This window comes from Miniopterus schreibersii, assembly GCF_964146895.1.
Source record: "Miniopterus schreibersii genome assembly, chromosome: 4".
In the NCBI taxonomy this organism is placed as follows: Eukaryota; Metazoa; Chordata; class Mammalia; order Chiroptera; family Miniopteridae; genus Miniopterus; species Miniopterus schreibersii.
Window position 1 is genome coordinate 11,150,586 of NC_138105.1, and position 21,783 is coordinate 11,172,368.

The following is a 21,783-nucleotide window of genomic DNA, read 5'->3' on the forward strand; positions in this document are numbered from 1 at the left end:
AAAGCCTCGTCCTTAACTCCAGACCATTAGTTACAGGGTGTCACTTCACAATGAAGCCCTCAGGCTGCAGGTGGTGGGCGGTGGAGCCCTTCTGCAATCAGGTGGCAGGGGCTGCTGCAGAGCCACGCTGATGGAGCTCAGGGGTCTCAACCAGGTGCACTTTCTAGAACATGGGAGGTGGGCCTTGCCCAGCCCAGCTGACTCAGGCTGGGCGGAGTGTTTTTAGTTCTGAGCTTTGAGGGTCCACACACTGTTAGGCAAAAGACGGGTGTGGGTCATTTCACAGGCTATGAGGGAACAAACGGGGACCAGAGAGGGGAAGAAGCAAAGGTTCAGAGTAAGACACGCCTTGCATCAGCAGGAGTGTTTGAAGGCACAACAGGTGACTCTGGAGGGGGTGGTTCCCAGGAAAGGGTGGCCCCTTGAACCACACTTGTGTCATCTCAATATTTTAAGGATGATGGTCAGCAGGTTCTACATTGGGGCATCTCAGGGGCCACCCTGGTGTTTCAAGGAACAAAGCTCTAATTCTACTTGGCACCTTGGGATTCTCCAGAAGATTCCACTGACATGTTCTGAATGAATTTGTCTTTAAGAATGAAAAAAACTTTGAAAATCATTGACTTATAACAAGTACCTCAATCTCAAGATCTCCAAACAGCTCTGTGGAGAAGAAACCTACAGCAAAGAGGATATGTTTTTAATTAAAAAAAAAAATTGTTTTTACCTTGATCAAGTTGTGAAATTTCTTATTTTGCTGCAGCAGCAATTTGTAATGATTGACCGCTTCATTGTGTCCACTACAAAAGACACCATATTTTTCTTTCATTCTTTCTCCTTTTTCGCCTGAAAACTGAAGACAGACAGTGGAGATGTTACTGAAATGAAACATGAAAACCACCCGGGAAAGTTTTCTTCCAGTTCATCTGACTCTACTGATTCACTTGCAATTTCACTTTCTTCTCTAACACATACTCAGACACAGAGATGCTTCTTATGGGTGTCTCATGAAGAGGTGCAGGACAGGTAAAATGAGAAAACTTTCTGCTCATGGGCTTTAAGCCATTGCAGCAGCTGTAACAACTTCCTGAAATCCGAGGGAAAATAAATTTAAGCCAAAGAATGTTAGAAAAATTTAAAAGCAAAAGGGGTATTCTTTTAATTAATTTTAAAGAGCTGACTGAGAAATCTTGGAGCACTCTGAAGTCAGATGAGGGGTTATGAGATTCTCTGTCAATCTTGGCCAAGACTCAGAGGCGGACCCAGAAGTCAATTCAGGATCAACCTCCCTCCCATAAATGGCTTTGGTTCATCGACACAGTTCTAACAGCCAAAAACACAGCCACCAAGACAAAAAAATAAAGACTAGTCAACCAACCAAAGAAAATCCCAAAATGCAACACTGGACAGTGACTGAACAAGTGTATTGCTATTTAGGCGTCTGTGGTGTTAGACCATTAGCTGCATGCACAGCTGGAAGGGTCCAGCACCACTGTCTTCTAGAGCTGCAGGCTCTCAACCAATGGGGGAAAAGGGTTCCTGGACCCAATTCCATTGTGGGCGTGGTCCCCCCCACATCAGTGATTCTCAGAAAATAGCAGGGTCTGACACTATCTACCTGGAGACAGCATCAGATTCCACAGGTTAAGGGTTCAGTTCCACAAAAATGTCTTCCTTCCCAAAACACCAGTTCCTGACTGACTCGCTATAAATCAGAGCTTCCCACCATCCCCTTCTTGGGTTAGATGAATTTGCTAGAGTGGCTCACAGGACTCAGAGAAAGACACGTTACTTACTAGATCACTGATCTGTCATAAAGGATATAACTCAGGAACAGCCAGATGGACCAGATGCGTAGGGCCAGGTATGGGGAAAGGGCACAGAGCTTCCATGACCTGCCCAGGCACCAACCTCCCCAAATCTCCATGTGTTCACAACCTACAAGCTCTCCAAGCTGTATTGGGTTATGGAGGCTTCACTACACAGGTAGTATTGATTAACTCACTGACTACTATCAATTGATTCAACTTCCAGCCGGTATTCTCACCTAAGGTTGGAGGGTGGGATGAAAGTTCCAACCCTCTAATCACATGGTTAGGTTCCCTAGCAATCAGATCCCGTCCTTAGGTTCTTTCTAAAAGTCACCTCACTCACATAACCAAAGACACCTTTATACTTTCTTCACTTAGGAAATTCCAAGGGTTTTGGGAGCTGAGCCAGGAGTGTGGATGAAGACCAAATATATATATTTCTTATGAATTATAATACTGCAGAGAGCTGTTTTTGTTACTGGGAGGAACTGAGCCAGGGCAGGGCCTTGTGCACCTGCTGTACCAGGAGGTCCCCGATTTCCTGGATGATGTAATTCCGGTTGCTGCCCTCTTCTAGGGACTCCTGGCGGCGTTCCTTCAGTCGAGAGAGAAAGTGGCTGTGCATCTCAAGCAGGTCGTCTGCGCACGGGAAGAGGTGGCCAACGGCCTTGCTGCTGAACTGCAGCTCCTCCTGCAGGGCCCTGGAGTAGACCTTCAGCATGATCTTGAGCGTCCGCACGTGGTGTACCTCCGTCTGTATCAGCTCTGTGGGGACACGGACAACAGGACTTACCCATAGCAGGGACCACGCCCTGGCTTTGTTCCTTGTGTCCCACGGGGGCACTGTGTGTGCTGCCGCCCACCATGCAAAGGCCGACTTCTCGGTCTCTACCAAAGTCCTCGTCCTTGTGGCCTTACTGTCCAGGGGCCAGGCTTTCCCACCCCAGTGCTGCAGGGGTCCCAGCTTAAGGGAGCAGTGAGGGGTGGAGTGACATCAAGAAAGGACCCAGGATTTTTTTTTTGAGAGAGAGAAAGACAGAGAGAGAAAGAGGAAGAAACATCAATGTGAGAGAGAAACGATCAGTTGCCTCCTGTGTGCGCCCCTACAGGGGATCGAACCCACAACCTAGGTATGCGCCCCGACTGGGTGGCTTAGTTGGTTGGAGCGTCATCCTATACACCGAAAGGTCTCAGGTTCAATTCCTGGCCAGGGCACATATCTAGGGTGCAGGTTTGGTCTCTGGCTGCGGCACATAGAGAGACAACCAATTGATGTTTCTCAATTACCTCGATGTTTCTCTCTCCCTTCCAGTACGTTGCCTTGGGCCTTTGTCACCCTGCTGAGAGGGGCCTGGAGAGATATACCTGTGACACCCAGTGCAGCCTTTGGCCTGGGGATGGGCTGTGTGTCTAGGAGCTGAAATTTTCATTGTAACCTGCAACATCCCATCTCAGGACAGTGGCTGCCCATGGCCAGGTTCTCTGACAGCCAATGGGAAGGGGCACCTACCATGAAGCTGGTGCTACGGTCACATAGGGAGAAAGGGACATGCTTCCCAAACACTTCAGTCATAGCCATGCTCAGGCCTTTCTTCTCTCTCAGGGTCACCAACAAGGTAAGGATGGGTCAGGCCTGTGCATTCGGCCATCCTTGTCTTGGGGATGTTCCTGGCTACCTCTTCCCTGGCCCAAAAAGCAGGGCTGTCAGCAGTGAAGCCCAGACCCCAGGTGGAGAAATTTGAAAAAAAGAAAGAAGAGAAGAAAGTGCTAGCATGGGGCCTAGGGTTTCTTACCGTAAAGCACATCCTGTCTCTTCACCACCTCCTTCTTTTGTTCCTTTGCGTACGCCGGGTCCACAGACAGACTCCAGGACTCGGCCTCGAAGCCGTGGGCATCCGCTTCGATCTCGCTCCGCAGTGAGGCAGTGCAGGGGTCTGGGGGAAGAGCAAGGGGCCACTGCTCAGGGCCCTCAGCCTGGCTGGCTCAGGGTGCCCCCTCTTCATCCTGTGAACAAACTGATGGGGGTCCCCACACGTCCCAGGGCGGAGGGAGACCCTGCATCACCAGTGAGGAATCGGGATGACTGTACCTTCTACCAAAATGGACTCAGCACTGGAGGGTATAAGTGAAAGGGAGTCATCAGCCTGCTTAAGTTTAAAAAATACAGCGTCAGCTTCATCCATCTCTCCTGTGACTGGTCTAAATAAAAATCATAAAAACAATTATTTTAAAATATTGAATTAAACATGCACACCCCATTCTAAGAAGGCAAATTAGACTGTTAATCTGCTTAAATGCTATTTGAGAACTCTGTGGATTTCTATATAAGCCTTAACTTTGTCACAAGTCACTTTTGAAAATTAGAAGACTGTCAATGCAACATCAGGACTTCTTCTATCATAACGAATTTTAATGCTCAGAGTCAAAGTGTGGGTTAATTGTGTGCCTCCTTTACTGGCCGCTGAGCCCCCAAATTCCTTCAAACAAGAGTGAGGTGGACAAGGCCTCACTCAGTGGAGGGTGGAGGGAGGAACTTTCAGGGGAAAGAGACAATCAGCTCCTTTCCCTGCCACTCAAACAAGGGCTCCCACGATGACATTTTCTTAGCCTAGGTTTCCTCCCTGAACACTACTGACAGCAATACTGAGTGAACCACCTTGCAGTCCTTGAAACACTGGGTTAGGGCATAAATAACGAATGCAACCTCAATGGGACTTTTAGCCTCGTCTTGAGTAAAGAAAGGGACCCTGGACAAGGATCCTTCAAGAGCATGAAGCAAAAAAAAAAAACAGTTCTGAAAAAAGGAAAAGGAATGACTCTGAAACAAGTGTTAATGGGAAATTCACCGCCTGGTTGGGGGCCCACAAGCAGATTCACAACGGAGGGTCTCCTTTCAGAGAGGCTGCCGGCAGGGCCCCTGTAGAATGCCACCCCCTACGCTCCCTCCTTTCATTTGCATCTGACAGCAGAGACCACCCAGCTTACCCGAGTCTTGTCCCTGATCCCACTGGGCTGGGTGCTGGCTGTGGACCCCCTTTTTGCGAGACTGTCATGCCGACATTCCTGGACAGGGCCGGGCTGCCATCAGACAAGAGGGTGGCCCTCGGGTGCTCCTTCACGGACGCTGTGACAGAGGCAAAGACAGAGTTGGTGCTGAGAAAGTGGGCAGGGTAGTGGAGGTGGCCCGTCCTGAAGCCCGGCTCTGGCTGTGGCCGCAGCATGGACAGGATTCTGGAGGTCAGCAGCTCGTTATTTAGAAAGACATTCTCGCCCCATCTCCTCGGGAAGGAGCCATAGAAGGACAGCTCGGGGCCGCGCAGCGCAGGGTCTCTGCCTTTGGAATGCGCGTTCCCCATGTTCTCGGCTGGGGCTCCCAGGCTCAGGCGTGCGCTGTTTTATGCCTCCGTGGGATCCTTCTAGAAATGTGAAGCGGCGGCTGCTCTTACCGTATTGGCTGAAGCAGCAGCTCTGGAGGGCAGGAAATTGGTCCCTACTGTGACTGTTTAGGGGGCAAATCGCACTGCATTTTTTCCCTTGGTAAAATAACAGCAACGAAGCATCCTGACACCCCTTCCGTCTTAGCGGGGAGTCAAAAGCGAGAGCAGTTCTGTTCACGGTAAAGCTAAGATCATGAAACAGGGAGCTCTGTGTTTGATGTGGCTTGTGCTGACTTCACTCTCTCTCTCTCTCTCTCTCTCTCTCTCTCTCTCACACACACACACACACACACACACACACACACACACACACACACACACGGGCTCAGAGGCCACAGGGTGTGGTATTAGTGCATGCACCACAGTTCGTAAGAACTCTGGTAGCATCTAACCACCAAGTGGAAGGCAAGCTCTGATCCTATTTCATATGGTGACTGTAAACCAACCTAACAAACAACGGGATCCAAAGGATCCACTCTCATCTGCTCATCAATTTAAGAGCTAAGCTACTAGGAAGAACAGAGCCTGTGATTACCTTTCACACTGATGGAAAGATGCAACTCTTTGAAAACCAAGCCATCACTAATTAGGCTGGTTTCCCTTCCTACTCAACAGGTCAACCATTTCACTTAAGCCTAGTTGAGCCAGGCTGCTTGGTTAATTTATTCTCAGGGTGAAAGCCACGTCTGAAAGCTTTGTTCCAAGACCAAAAGCGGCATAAAAGAAATCTGTTCGGTGGCCCTCCCGACCTGGCTCCTGGGTCCCCAAAGCACCCATCCATCAAGGTTTCTCTATGTTACACGAAGAAAGCAGCTGGAACTCTGGTCTCAGAAGCAGGGAGACTGTCACCCTTGGGGTGGGCACAGGGCTGGCCTTAGAGGAAACTGTACTTCTTTGAGAAGCTTTACTGGGGAGAGAGATTCATCAAGCTGAGTGAGGTTTAATTTTGGTGGAAGTTTAGGGAGGTTGCCAGTGTGCAGGTGGGCACGTGTCCAAGGGGACACCTCTGGAGGAGTGATGAGAAAGCCCGTACACTGAGACCAGCACTAAGTGGTGCTGCGCCGGACTATACGCAGAAAGTGCACTATCCCGGCTACCCCTTCTTTAACGCAGCTCAGCGTGGTGAGGATGCCACCGGGGCAGGGACCCCCCAACATCATGACATGATCATAGTGGCTAGCAATCACCACTATAGTATCCAGAGTGATGAAGCTGTCACTCATACAAACTCCCAGTACAAAGGTGAAATCATAAAATCGAGGCCTTCATGGTCCAGACCAGGCATTTCCTGCCACTTCTCGACCACACTAAACTCCAGCAGGCAACTATGACCTTATTGTGCAAATATGAGACAGAACCTGAAACGCATCCTTTGCCTAGCATTCCAGTATGACTGACACATTGTTCCTGTGACTTCTTTCAGAAGCCTGAAGGTCTTGCCCCAAGTGGGATGGATTCTACTTTAATCAAATATCCACAGAAGGAAAACACTCTCTAAGAATCACTGGTTCCAAAGGTTATCAAAGGTTGTTCTAAAGGTTGATCATCTGTTTCCCTAATGGAGGAGACAGTGCATCCCACAAACAGGTAAAGGAATCATTTTTTCATGAAATTTTACTTAGTCATAAAAAGGAAAGACAATCTAATACACACTACAACACTGATGAACCTTGAGGACATTACACTCAATGAAATAAGCCAGTCGCAAAAGGACAGATATTGTAGGATTCTACTCATATGAGGTTCCTAGAGCAGCAATTTTCAAATGGTATGCCACAAGAATTTTTAAAACATGCAACACCTATTTAGTCAGGGGCACTGAGTAAATAAATGACAACAGCCAATACAGTAACACCCATCTGGTGTTCATGAATCAAAATTATACCTGTTTTTTTGGTCAGATCAGCAAAATATATATTTTTTGGTGTGCCAGGATTTTACTAATTAGATTTTGTATGCCAGGAGATGAAAAAGGTTGAAAATCGCTATCCTAGGGGAGTCAGATCCATAGAGACAGAAAGCAGACAGTGGGAGCCGGGGGGGAGGGGTACGCAAAGTTGGTGTTTAATGGGGACAGAGCTTCAGTTTGAAAGGTGAGAAAGTTCTGGAGATGAACGGTGGGGATGGTTGTATGACAATGTACTAATACCACTATTAGTTGTATTACAATGTACTAATACCACTATATTTTATCACTATTAAAAAAAAGAAATGGCCCGGCCGGGCGTGGCTCAGTGGTTAAGCATCGACCTAGGATCCAGGCGATCAGGGTTTGATTTCTGGTCAGGGCACATGCCCGGGTTGCGGGCTGCAGCCGATCAATGACTCTCTCATCATTGATGTTTCTATCTCTCTCTCTCCCTCTCCCTTCCTCTCTCTGAAATCAATAAAGATATATTGGAAAAAAAAAGAAAAAAGAAATGATTGTTTCTTTGGGGTGGTGGAATGCTTCTGTATTTTGACTGTAGTGTTGGTTACTTAAATCTATACATGGGATAAAATTTCATAAAACTATATACTCTCCTTTCCCCTACAAGAGTACACGTAACAACCGGCAAAATCTAAATAGGGTCTATCTTCAAGTTAATAATATTGTACCAATATCAGTGCTCTGGTTTTGACAATGGATTATGGTTACATTAGATTATCATTGGGAGACACTCTGTGGTGGGTACACAGGGACTCTTCTATTTGGTAACTTCTGTGACTCTCAAACCATTTCAAAATAAAAAGTTACAGTTGAGCCCGGCCAGTGTGGCTCAGTTGGTTGAGCACTGTCCCATGCACCAAGAGGTCACCGCTTCGATTCCTGGTCAGGCACATGCCCAGGTTGTGGGCTTGCTCCCCAGTAGGGGGAATGCAGGAGGCACCTGATGGATGTCTCGCTCTCACGGATGTGTCTATCTCTCCCTCTTCCTTCCCCCCTTGCTCTAAAATCAATTAAAACATTTAAAAAAAAGTTACAGATGATTCTCATTATTCACAGTAGCGATGTTCTAAAAAGTCACAGCGGACACTGAATTAGGGAATGCTGAACCACTGCTTGTAGGACAAACACAGGGTTAGGGTCCTGTCAGTTTCTAGCCACACTTTTTTAGCAGCCAGTCAATACATCACATTGTGTTTCTGTGTTTCTGTTAAATGATACCTTACTTCATACACACTGTCAATCCATTAACACTGAACTCATGCCCAACAGCACTGTAATCGTGTCTGAGGGTGGTGTGTCTGTCACATAAATTTCTACGTAAGGCACACTGCAGCCTCCTTGCTTCAGGAACACTAGACAGCACTGCTCTTGGGGACATTTTAAATAGCGAGATCAGCAACAAGACTACAAAAATGAGAAAAAAACTGCATTAAGTACACTGCAAAAAGGGCACTTTGCAAGAGGGAGGCAAAGTGTTGCCATGTCCCGTCTTTGCTGGGAATGTGTACACTGGGCGACTCAATTTTTTGGCTGTTCTGCAAGTCTGCAAAGGACCTTGAAACCCCCTAAGTATCAATTTTAGCACATAAGTGAATTCATAAATACAGAATCTGCGAATAATGAGGACCCACTATATTAAGTGTTAAATGAGAAGCTACTGTATTTTAGAACACCCGTATTTGCTGAACACACACCACAGAGCACTGATATTCTTTGATTTTCTTTCTAATTCATTATACATACACTTCCAAAAAGTATCTGAGATGGCCTTTTATTTGGGGGGAACTTCTTACAGGAAGTTTAATGATGTCCATTTGGTAGCCAAGTGACCTACTGAGATAAACTATTCCTCTTCCCTGCAGCAGTCTAACCACCACACCCCTCAAGCTGCTTAAGGCTTTCAAAATAAGAGACACACAGCCACCAATCGAATCTCTGTTGCACACACAGCCTTGGAAATAACTGCTTGATCAAGACACGAATTACACAGATCAGCTGTATGGATCATGACTTTTTATTCTGTACTTTTGATGGTCTGACCTGAGGCGCAGCTTACCAGGAAGGACTGCCCCTGCTCCCAGGGGTAGCGAGTTCCTAGAGACAGGAAGGACTCACCTCAAGAGCTCCTTTCACACGCACACCAACCAATCCAGAGCAACACCCCCAACCACCTTCTTTGCGGAGCTCTCGCACTTAGGGTCACTATCCATCTGCCTTAATCATTAATCACCCTGGGTCCCTGGGCCCCAGAGCCCTCTGAAATTATTCGCAGGGGCCAATCCTAATTCCATTAACCCTGCCTCACCCTTTCATCCCCATGGAAACCACAATCAAGACTCTGCGGCTCCCCCCTCCATCCCTCTGCTTCTTGATAGACCCTGGTGGTTCCCTGCGTGGCCCTGATACAGGCTACGATGAGGGTGAACCTGGAAAATACGCTGAGTGAAAGAGGTAAGCCACAGAAGGCCACCTATTACAGGATTCCCTCTACAGGGAATGTGCAGAAGAGGCAAATCCACAGAGCCAGACAGCAGATTAATAGGTGCCTAGGTCTGGGGGAAGACTGGAGGGTGACAGCTAGTGGGTGTGGGGTTTCTTTTTTAGGGTTCTAAAATTAACTGCATTGACTCTGAATATACTAAAAGCCACTGAATTGTACACTTAAGTGGCTGAATTGGATAGTATGTGAATTACATCTTGATAAAGCTATTAAACAAATTCTGGTGAGGACCAGCCATCTGCAGGAGAACAAGCTGTTTGCTTTGTAGCTCAACACAGTGTGAGTCAGTCGCCGTGATCTTGGCTGTGAGACAGAAACACACATTTATCCTGCGATCCCGTTTTCCTAACGCAGACAGCCACGGGGGGACAGATGGGCAGCGGTGTGGTGCTGGGTCCAGCCCCAGAGTGGACTCAGCAGGGCATGCCTCCCACCGTCCACACTGCCATAAGGCCCCTTCAGAGCCTAATTAGCACTGTCTGCCCACCGCTGAGAGCTGCCATCGACTGGCACACAGAGCTGTTCCTACAAGGGGACCCAGAGGAGTGGCAGGGACAAAAATAAGAAGTGAACAGTGAAAACGGAAAAAGTTCTTTGCCTGGAGGAAAATACTCCCCCCCCCCCCCCCCCCATTCTCAGCAACACACACAGATGGCAGCCTGGTAAAAGCCTGTTTTATCTCGGTCTCTTGAACCAAGGAGCAGTCTGTGAGCAAATCAAGCTGTGTGACAGATACCAGCATCCTACCTTAATCTGCTTGGACAATAGACTCCATACCATGTTCAGGTTAATAGGGGCTATTTTCTAGTGTATGCTGAGTAAAAAAGGTCAGCCACAAAAGGCCACATATAACAGGATTCCCTTCAGTCTATCTTAAGTCCTTTAAGTCATAAACTTTCCCCTTGGGTACACAAGCATGGCCACATCAGCTTTTGTGGGAGTCCTAAGGACCCACAAGGAAATTCTATGAATGAGATTTAATAGTTATGAATCTTTTGAAAGTCATTTTGTTGTTTGTTTTGTTTTTTAATCCTCGGAAGATATTTTTTCCATTGCTTTTCAGAGTGGAAAGAAGAGAGAGAGAGAGAGGAAGATCGATATGAGAGAGACACATCAACTGGTTGCCTCCCACAGGCGCCCCAGTTGGGGCCGGGGATTGAGCCTGGAACTGAGGTGCTCTTGGCCAGAATCTAACCCAGGACCCTTCAGTCCGCAGGCCGGCGCTCTAACCATTGAGCAACTGGCTAGGGCGAAAGTCATTTTTCAAGAAAGCTTAATGACATATCAAGTGATCATCTTAATTGGTTTTAAATTGTCCTTTATCATCTCAAAACACACTGGCTTCTAGAAGAATTGACTTTCAAGCGAGAATTTTATGTTCTAAATGGCAGATTCCTCCTGTTGTTTGATGGGAAAGCAACTGGAAACATCTTTTGAAGGCAGCTGGACCCTGGCACAGTGGTTCCTGCAGTTTCCTGCAAAAAGCCACACAAATGGACCAAACAGCATCTTTAGGTGGGAACAGCCATCCCTAGCCACACAGCAGTTCCAAAGGCTTGGCTTCGAAACAACTGCTCTTTTTCTCATATTTAGTGAGGTCCTGTGTACCGCTCCCTGCCCCTATTCTTTATCTCGGCAAAGACTTTCCTTTCAGGCTGAGTGCCGCCTGTCTCCAGAGAGTTCTAGCAAGCACGAGCTCTGGGCAAGTGTTAGAGAGACAATTAGGAAAATCTGATACAAGATGGAGCTTTCAGTTCACAGCCTGGCTTTTCTGACGCCTGAGAATAGACTAAATCGATGCCAAGATGACTCACTGATTTCACTGCCCTGCTTCATTTGGATGTTACACAAGCAAGATGGTATAAAAAATAAAACTATGGGAGGAAAAAATCGCCTTAACCCCGTTTTAGGGCACAAAGGGAAAAAAAGGTATCTTGTGGCTTAGAAGATAACGTGAGCCAGAAAGACTATTCTTTCTAAACTGATCTTACCTTTTAAGTACATGAGCCCCCATTCCCAAATTATGTCAAACCCAGCAAACAACATTTAAAAAAATGTGGTATCTTCTTGACTATGTGTATAGAAAACTTAAAAACCACAAAAAGGTATAAAAGTAGAAATAATCCATAATGCCACCATCCACAGTTAACTGCTGCTGGTATAAATAGTTTTATAAGTTGAGAAAGAATGTTTAGTAATGATGATTCTGAGATTTGCGTTGAAAAATCTCCCACAAATAGCCAAAGGATAATATTAATAGTAAATATATATTTTGCATAACCATTATACAGGAGATGTGGGTAATGCCATTCAGTGAGCGACATGGGGGTTAGGGGCGCCAATCCTGGCAGTCAAAAATCTGCATATATCTTCTGACTCCCCCAAAACTTAAACTACTAATAGCTTACTGTTGATAATAAGCCTTACTAATAACATGAACGGTTGAGTAACATATTTTGTATGTTCTATGTATTATTACAACAAAGTGACCTAGAGAAAAGAAACTATTGTTAAATCATAAGGAAAAACACATTTACAGCACTGTACTGTATGTATCGATACTGTGAGTTTATGCTGTCTGTTTATACGTTGAATCGTCTGTCAGTACCACGTCAATAGTCTTACATGATACAAAAACACTATAGGTGTTCTATGTATTACTAACTCCAGGCCTCGAAAAGGAAAAGATAATGTGAAGAAGGGGTTCATATTTATTTACATGTGCAAAAATTCAGGTGTGACAACGCAGCAGGAATATGATTGCTTTATGGTGGTCTAGTGTGATCGACACAACTCCTTCACGGTAGAAAGGAAATCTCAGAAATATTTTCCAATATATTTATTAAAAGAAATCTGCATGTAAGTGTACCTGTGCAGTTCAAAGCCGTATTGTTCAAGGGTCAACTGTGCAATACCACGAAACCATATTCTGTATTACTCTGTGGATAATTCTGGAAGTTAAAATAGAAAGAACAACAAACGCCCACGTCTGTAGGCATAAAAGTTACCTTCAACCTAAACTTGATGCTTTTCACAAAAATGAACTTAAAATGAACCCCAGATTTATATGGAAAATGTAGAACTACAAAGCTTTCTGTAGGGAACAGGAGAAAATCTTCAGGAACTAGGGCCTGGAGAGTGCAGAGCTCACTGATATGACACCAAAGCCTAACCCACATTTATTTTATTTATTTACTTTATTCCTCACCCAAAGATATTTTTTTCATTGCTTTTCACAGAGAATGGGAGAGAGAGAGAGAGAGAGACATCGATGTGAGAGAGACATCAACTGGCTGCCTCTTGCTTTCGACCCAACCAAGGCCGGGGATCAAGCCTGCAACTGAGGTTGATGCCCTTGGCCAGAATTGAACCCGGGACCCTTCAGCCTGCAGGCTGACGCTCTAACCACTGAGCCAAAATGGCCAGGGGTCCAATCCACATTTTATTTTATTTTATTATTTTTTAAAAAAAATATATCTTTATTGATTTCAGAGAGAGGAAAGGAGAGGGAGAGAGAGAGATAGAAACATCAATGATGAGAGAGTCATTGATCGAGCCCACAACCCGGGTATTTGCCCTGACTGGGAATCGAACCCTGATTGCCTGGATCCTAGGTTGACGCTCAACCGCTGAGCCAAGCCCGGCCGGGCTCCAATCCACATTTAAAAAAAATCTATAAATAAAAAACTTTTGCTTGTGGAAAACCCTGTTAAGACGATAAAATGACAAGCTAGAGGGAGGGAGGAAATATCTGCAAATCACTTACCTGACAGACCTCTCGAAACTCAAGAGTAAAAATACAAACAACCCATTTAGAAAAGGAGCAAAAGAGATGAAGATACATTTCACTGGAGCAGATAAATGATCAGAAAGTATAAGAGGTGCCAGCTGGTGTTGCTCAGTGGTTGAGCTCGACCCATGATCCAGGAGGTCACAGTTCGATTCCCGGTCAGAGCACATGTGAAGGTTTCGGGCTCGATCCCCAGTAGGGGGTGTGCAGGAGGCAGCCGATGGATGATTCTCTCTCGTCACTGATGTTTCTCTCTCTCCCTCTCCCTTCCTCTCTCTGAAATCAATACAAAAACATATTGTAAAAAAAGTATCAGAGGTGTTCCACATCATTAGCCATTAGAGAAATGCAAATTCAAACCACTCTGAGTTACCACCGACGGAATGATGAAAAAAATAGCGATGACTCTAAATGCTGGTGAGGATGTGGAGAGACAGGGGATACTCGCATGGTGCTGGTGGGAATATAAAATGGTGCAAATATTTGGGCAGAAAATATCTGGGTGGTTTGTAAAGAACACTAAACAACTGCACCCCTGGGTATTTATCTCAGAAAAGCAAAACTTATGTAGCAGCTTTATTCGTAATAGCTCAAAACTGGAAACAACCTAGATGTCATTCATTGGGCAAATGGTTAGGTGAACTGTGGTCAACCACACCATGGAATACTACTCAGCAATGAAAGGAACTATTGATAACACACAACTACCTGGAGGAATTTCATGGGCACTATTCTGAGCAAAAAAAGCCAGCCTCAAAAGGTCACTGTATGATTCCATTTATAGAACATTTAAAATACATATATATGTTTTTATTGATTTTAGAGAGAGGGAGAGAGAGAGAGGAAAAACATCAATCGGCTGCCTCCTGCATGCCCCCTACTGGGGATTGAGCCTACAACCTGGGCATGTGCTCTGACTGGGAATCGAACCTGTAATCTCACGGTGCACGGGACAACACTCAACCAACTGAGCCATACTAGCCAGGGCTACAGATCATTCTTGAAATGACAAAATTAAATTATAGAGACAGAGAACAGATAAATGACTGCCAGGGGTTAGCGATGGTGGGGAGTGGGTATGACCATAAAGCAGAAGTTCAAAGGTGACCTTTGTGGTAATGGAATAGTCCTGATCTTGATGGTGGTGGTGATGGGAACCTGCACATGTGATCCTAGTTCTGCACACAGAACTAGATTCACACATTGTCCCTATGACAATTTGCGGGTTTTGATAATCCTATGTAGTTACCTAAAAAGTAAGCATTGGGGAAAACTGGGTGGAGGTGCATTGGGCCCCTCTGTACCCACCTTTGAAATTAACTGTGAATCTATAGTGATTCTGAAAGGAAAAGCTTGAAATAAACAAGCACCACCAACAAAAAAATAGAACACTCATGACCACTGTCTTAGTTAGTTCTGGCTGCCATAACAAAATACCACAGAATGTGTGGCTTAAACAGTAGAAATTTATTTCTTACAGTTCTGGAGGCTGAGAAGTCTGAGATCAAGGCTGATTTGATTCCTGGTGAGGACTCTCTTCCTGGCTTGCAGACAGCAGCCTTCTGGTTATGTTCTCTCATGGTGGGCAACGAGGACTCTGTTGTCCCTTCTTATAATGGCACTAGTCCCATCATGGGGCCCCACCCTCATGACCTCATCTAACCCTAGCCACCTCCCAAAGGCCACACCTCCAAAATAATCACATTGGGGGTTAGGGCTTCAATGTGGGGAAACGGGGGAGGGTAAGGCTCAGCCTATAGCACTCAACAATGAATAAAACCATGTTTCCTGAGAACTCTTTATTTTTTAAAAATATCTTTGATTTCAGAGAGAGGAAGGGAGAGGGAGAGAAACATCCATAGGGCTGTCTCCTGCACGTCTCCTACTGGGGATCGAGCCCACAATCAGGGCATGTGCCCTGACCGAGAATCAAACCATGATCTCCTGGATCCTAGCTCGATGCTCGACCCTGAGCCACGCTGGCTGGGCTCCTGAGAACTCATTTAAATCTAGAACTTCTCTTATCACTCACTAGACAGTTCAGCAGAAAGAGCAAGCAGCCTTCTATTTCCTGCCTTCCCTTCACCTCTTAGTGGGAAGGCCAAAGGGCATGGCCTCTTAGGAATGATTGCTGGAGAAGTGATGAATGCACAACCAAGACTTCAGACAGATGTTCTGATGGCTAAGGAGAAGGGTCTGGGAACTACTCTTTGTAAGAACAAAGGCTTCAAACATTCAGAGAGGGTTACGGAGAAAAAGAGAAATGTCTGGGGACCGCACAGCAAAGTTCTTTAATTTGGGAAGACAACTAAGACTGTGATAAGTATAAAATGCCATGAGAAGCTCTGGCTGGGTAGCTCAGTTGGTTAAAGTATCATCCCACTACACCAAGGTTGCAGGTTCGATCTCCAGTCAGGGCACATACAAGAAGCAATCAATGAATGCATAAATAAGTGCAACAACACATTGATGTTCTCTCTCTCAAATCAATTAAAAAAAAGCCATGAGAAAACATGGGAAGATAAACTGAGCAATCCAGGAGGATGTGTGACTGCTCTCAAGAGCTGGCTGAAAACAAGGCTTTCTCCTCAGTGGGAACCAGGGGACTTTGTGCAGTAGCCTCCCCAGGGGGCTACCATGGGAAACAGAAATGGGCAAACTCGCGGATATTAAGGAATGACCCCTGGCTGAGAGAGCTACCAGTTGGCCCTGGGCCCAGTTCAGCAGGCGTAAAACCAAGCAACATGTGGGAGTAATTTGGAATAGCACCTCTGACCAGTGGCCAGGCCAGGGCCTCGGGTCTCAGGTGTCCCCTTCTGATGGCACAGGACACCTTTGGCTGAGGAACCCCTGGACCCACACGGACTCTTATAATGGGTCTGCTCTTTGCCAAGCTGGGTGCCTCTCCTGGAACCAAGGGGACTGAGTATTATCGGGCCTCCCTTTTTCTTTTTCTTTTTTTTCATTGTGGTAAAATATGCATAATACTTATCATCTGGACCATTCGTAAGTGTACAATCTGGTTGAATTAAATACATTCACTATATTGCGTAACCATCACCACCATCTATCTCTAACCAAGGCTTTTTCACCACCGCCAACAAAACCTGCCGTCATTAAAGACTCTCTCTCCACCCTCCTCTTCCCCTGGGACCTGGTAAGCACACCCCATCTACTTTCTGTCTCTGAATTTGCTTCTTAGTCCCGCATATAAGTGGAATCGCACACATTAACCAACCTCAGGGAGAAAGGCGGTCTCTAAAGGAATGCCAGAGGACTCCGTCCTCAGCGGCACCTGCGATGAGAACAGAGAGGCTCTCGCTAGATTCAGAGGACACGAAGCAGAGGAGCTGCCCTAAACCATGCCTGGAAATGAAGACAGGGAGATGAGGCAACACAAAATGATCCCGACAGGTTACAGTGAAGGAAGCCTCAGGAGAGCCCACCGAGATGGGGGTGGGGTGGAGTGGGGGCTCCCACCTGCAGCAGCAGCACAGGTGGAAAAACCAAGGGGGTTGTTGGGTGCCTGCCGGCAGACTCAGTAAATCAACAGTACGGTGCACACAGGACTCAGTCAGTCACCTTAGGTCCCATCAATATCAGGGCAATTACAGGATGGAGGACAGCCAAGCTGCTGGCCGGTCAAACCTGCCAGGGACTTTATCTTGGGCCTGGTACAAGTTCAATGAGTAGATGGTTAACTGGCGAGGAGTGGCACCCAGAAAGCTGTGTTGTGACAAGTGCCATGGAGGTCAGATACAGGTGGATCAAGGAACCGTTGGGGCCAAACTCGGGCCACGGGGAGCATGCCCAGAGGGCTGGTAGAGTAACTGAGGACCCTCAGCCATGACTTCAGAGGAAGGGTAGAGAACGCAGATGTTGCTTGGAGGAAGGAAGCCCAGTGGGAAGGGTCCTGGAGAACCAGTCTCTCTCACGGGGGAAGTTCATGCAGGTGAAGAATTTCTAGTTTTAAGTAATTATTAAATAGCAACCGCTGGTATTTCACAACCAGAAAGAACCACCGCTCCTATTTTAGTGCATTCCTTTCCATTCTTATTGCTCTTAATTTCAATTCTGTTGACTGTCACTGATAATCATTTCTGACCTACAAAATGACCATTTCACACAGTTTGACCTGACACATAGGTGAGCTCCCACTGAATATACAATTTTGCACCCTGCCTTTCTGCTTAAGATGGTGTAAAATATATTTCAGAAATCTTTTACAGTTTCTTTCTTATGGAAATCTTTTGCAATGGCTGGAGAGCCATGTATTAAACAACCGCATTCCTCCCTGACCGGGCTCAGTCGGCTGGAGAGTCGTCCCGTTACCGAGCGGCTGTGGAGTCGGTTCCCGGGCCGGGCCCACACCTAGGGTGCAGGCTGATCTCCAGTCGGGGCACATATGGGAGGCACCCGATCAGTGTTTCTTGTATCGATGGTTCTCTCTCTTCCTCTAAAAATCAACAGGAGTATCCTTGGGTGAGGATTAAAATATTTTTAAACAGCGACATCCCTCCAGTGTCAGGTTCCTGGGGGCTCCCAACATTTCATGAAGTTATAAATAATAATAATACTGTGATGGGCATCTGCATGAAGTCCTTCACTGGCATTGAATAACTTCTTGGCACAAGTTCTTATTAGTGGCTGGGCCTCCCTGCCCTGTGCTTCCACAGCCCAACCTTCCAGCGTCACAGCAGACTGCCCGCGCTTCCCATGGGCTGGGAGCTTCCCAGGACAGGCTGGTCTCCATCTGCCTGGCCAAGGGCTGCACTCCAGCTGCGAGTGAGCGCACTGGGGTCTGGGTTCTCAGACCCTTGAGCATCCATTCAACAGATTTCTACTGAGCACCGCGGTGCACTGGGAGCACATGGCCCTTGACTTGTGTTTGACACTTGGACTTGGACTCGACACCCACCTCCCAGGAGAGGTATTCCCTACTCTGCATCATCGTTCTCTCTTCCCATTTTCATGGTGGCCCCACCCCATGCTCTCCTGGGGCCACTTCCCATCTGTGTAGGGCCCTTTCCTCATGCCAGCAGCACAAGCCCAGGTCATTTAGCCGAGGCTGTGACGTCCTTGGGTGGCCAGTTCAGACTTGCCACTCCCATCCCTCCTTACCTGTGCCTGAGTGTCTCACCACACACCTGATTAGCGTCTGGCTTTGGTATGAAGTCCTGACTTCCTGGCCTGGTCGTGCCACTCTTTGGGATACAGGCCCCTCCCAGGCCTCATCTCACCACTATTTGCACCCTGCACCCCAACCACACTGACACATAGCCCCAGGAGCCTCAGGGTCCCTGGGAGCCTCGGCCCAGTCACCCCTTTGGCTGCTGGCTTTGGGGTGAGGCCAGAATCCCTCTGGGCCCCTCTCCCCTACTCCCCCACCCCATGGCCTAGGCCTTCCTGCATGCTTCTTCACCCTGTCACCCAGTGACTTTAATTGTACTGCCTTATTGGACCTTGACCTTCTCGAGGGCAAGGGTCTGGTGCCACTCATCTGTGGGTGGTAGCACTGCCTTTGATCTATGTGCTCTGTCAGCCTGCTCATGGGTACTCAAACTTGCCCGGGGAGGGCAGGGGGCACACGGAGGAGAGGGACTAGGGAGGGCACCCAAAGGTGACCGTACAGGGGCCCAGTGCAAGCCCATTCCTGGCTAGTTCACTTTATTTTATTTATTTACTTTTTAAAAATATATCTTTATTGATTTCAGAGAGAGGAAAGGAGAGGGAGAGAGAGAGATAGAAACATCAATGATGAGAGAGTCATCGATCAAGCCCACAACTGGGCATGTGCCCTGACCGGGAATCGAACCCGGATCGCCTGGATCCCAGGTCTACGCTCAAGTGCTGGGCCATGGCTAATTTACTTTAAAGACAACCTGATGCCTTAAGGAATATTTTCTTTGGTAAAAAAAAAAAAAATCTCCATACAACAGGCTGTGTGGGGGTAGGAGACAGTGAAGAAGTGAGTGACTATCAACCTTCATGGCTCATGTCTTAATGAATTCTTCTGTCCCCCAGGACGTCATGCTATGTGCTGATCTAGCTCCCCATCCCTGTCCTGGGTACCCTGCAAGCTGATCTCTCTCAGGCTCCTCTTCTCCTTGGGTCTCTGGGGGATGCTTGCTGCCCTTGCAAGGACAGCCCTTACGAGGGCAGCAATCTCACAAGGACAGCCCTCCGCCCCTCCGTACGTGCCCACACACGTCCTCACCCTTGGGAACTGGGCACGCACCCCTGCCTTCAGCCCCAATGTTTGGGTTTTCCTGGCAGGTTTTTTTTTTTAATACTTTTAAATTTGTCAGAGTATGTTTTATTGTCCACAATGTTGTTTATTTTAATGAACACTTGAAAAATATGAATTCTGCTGTTGTTGGATGGAGTGTCCTATAAATACAAAGGAAAAGTAAAGGCGGGGACACTGTGGACTCGTCTCTAATCCCCAGGTCTCCCTCAGGCTCCTCCAGCCCCAGAACTCTCTGAGTCAGAAGGCTCTTCAGACCTTTCAGTGCTGCTGGGTGGGCCTATGATTTTTTAAAAACAGTTCAGCCCCGGCTGGTGTGGCTCAGTTGGTTGGCGAGTCGTCCCGTGCGTGGAAAGGCTGTGGGCTCAGTTCCCAGTCGGGGCTGTACCTGGGTTGCGGGTTTGATCCCCAGCAGGGGGCGTGCAGGAGGCAGCAGACAGATGTTCCCTCTCACATCGATGTTTCTCTCTCTCTCTCTCTCTCTCTCCCCTCCTCTCTCTAGAAATCAATAAAAAAACCTTAAAAAAAAAAAATATATATATATATAAGAACTAATGCAAACTGCTACAGGCGAGTCATCTTAGGGGAACCCACAAGGCAGGGGAACACTCTTAGGCATGAGTCCAGGCAGCTGCTGCTGCGGTCCCGACGCACGGGGACGTCCCGCCTGCCCGCCTGCCAAGGCTCCTGGCTGAAGGGGAACGGGCCTCAGGAGACTCACAAGGACACATGAAAACATGTCACCTGTGTCACTGTTACCTGAATTTGATCCCTCTTATTAATAGTACTAGAGTGAACTTTTTCTTGAAAAAGGAAAAAATTAAATTAAAATGAAAATTAACAGTATTCTTATCACCACTTACGAGTGTGTCCGTGCCCACCGTATGTGCACGGGTGTGTTTACAATGACAGTGACGGCACACATGCCTCCTGCGTCGTGGTGCCGTGGTGTCTGTAAGCACCGCTCTAATCACCTGCTTCCCATTACACACACGAGGCTCACAGAGACTGAACTACGGAGGCAAAGGTTGGAAATGCTTCAGGATTTTAGGTTTGCATCGCCAAACTGTTTTCCAAGGCACTGCACAAACTAGCACAACACCTTGCAGGAAAATATGTACAAAGAAAGAAAACCCTGGAAGGTGATACAATAAAAAGACAACTAACCGTAGTTGCCCGGGATTATGGGTGTTTTCTCTTATTTTTTTATTTTCCCAATTTCCTGCAATGGTCATATGACTTTTATAATTAAAAAAAATTAACAGTAGTCGGAAGCTAGGTGCTGGGTTTATGGGAACTCTTTGTACAATCTTTTTAAAAATTGTTTTGTAAATCTAAAATTTCAAAATAAAAGTGTGAGAAAAAGCCTGAAGCAGACGGCAGCCATTTTTCGTGTCATCTAAAGTCAAACTGCATCAGTTGTGTAAGATCCACTACCTCGGTTTTTCCCCCAAGTGTGGGGTTGCAGAATTTGGCACATTTTCTTACAAATCGTTCCCTCCCAAGACGGAGTCAGGCGGGACGAGTGTGCATCTTGATCTGTCACCTGCTGTGGCCACCTCCGCGATCTGGGCCAATCACTTAGCCCCCGAGACTGTTCAGTCATTTGTGCAAAACAAGAGGTGGAATCTACCTCATAGGGCTCTTGGGAGGATTCCAAGAAGAAATAAATCTAAAGAGTCTAGGAATAGAGCAGGCAGAAGACCGTCAGCTCCCTCACACCGAAGCTCGTAAAAACAGACTGACGGTTTCCTGAATGCAGACACCACCACGGACCTAGGTTTAACAGAATACGCGAAACCCTGAAACACCGAGGAATGGAGGACGGGGCTTAGCTCCTTCCAGCTGACCCTGCCTGCGCTGTCCCAGCTGCCCAGCTTATGAAAGAGCGATGTTTCCCCCCAAATGATAATAATAATAATAAAAAGTTTACAAGTCTGTTTAAAAACTTAAAACACATCTCTTTGTGGGGATAATGGTATCTGAGTGCGATGATCTCCAGCCCAGAGGAGCCCAGGTGATCAAGGTGTTGTGGTAACAAATAAATATGGAATTTCCAGCAGGGGGA

General features: G+C 46.9%; 1 protein-coding gene across 2 annotated transcripts in view; it reads right to left on the reverse strand.

Annotated features, from left to right (window-relative positions):
- Window positions 1-21,783, reverse strand: part of ARHGEF18 (Rho/Rac guanine nucleotide exchange factor 18) — a 68,107-nt gene that overhangs the window by 16,041 nt on the left and 30,283 nt on the right. For both annotated transcript variants that reach the window (XM_081135918.1, XM_081135919.1), the window contains 5 exons: window positions 4,797-4,935; window positions 3,901-4,010; window positions 3,605-3,745; window positions 2,326-2,576; window positions 728-853 (listed from right to left, as the gene is read on the reverse strand). In XM_081135918.1, coding sequence (XP_080992044.1) covers window positions 728-853; window positions 2,326-2,576; window positions 3,605-3,745; window positions 3,901-4,010; window positions 4,797-4,935 — 767 coding nt within the window. The remainder of the gene's footprint in view (window positions 1-727; window positions 854-2,325; window positions 2,577-3,604; window positions 3,746-3,900; window positions 4,011-4,796; window positions 4,936-21,783) is intronic.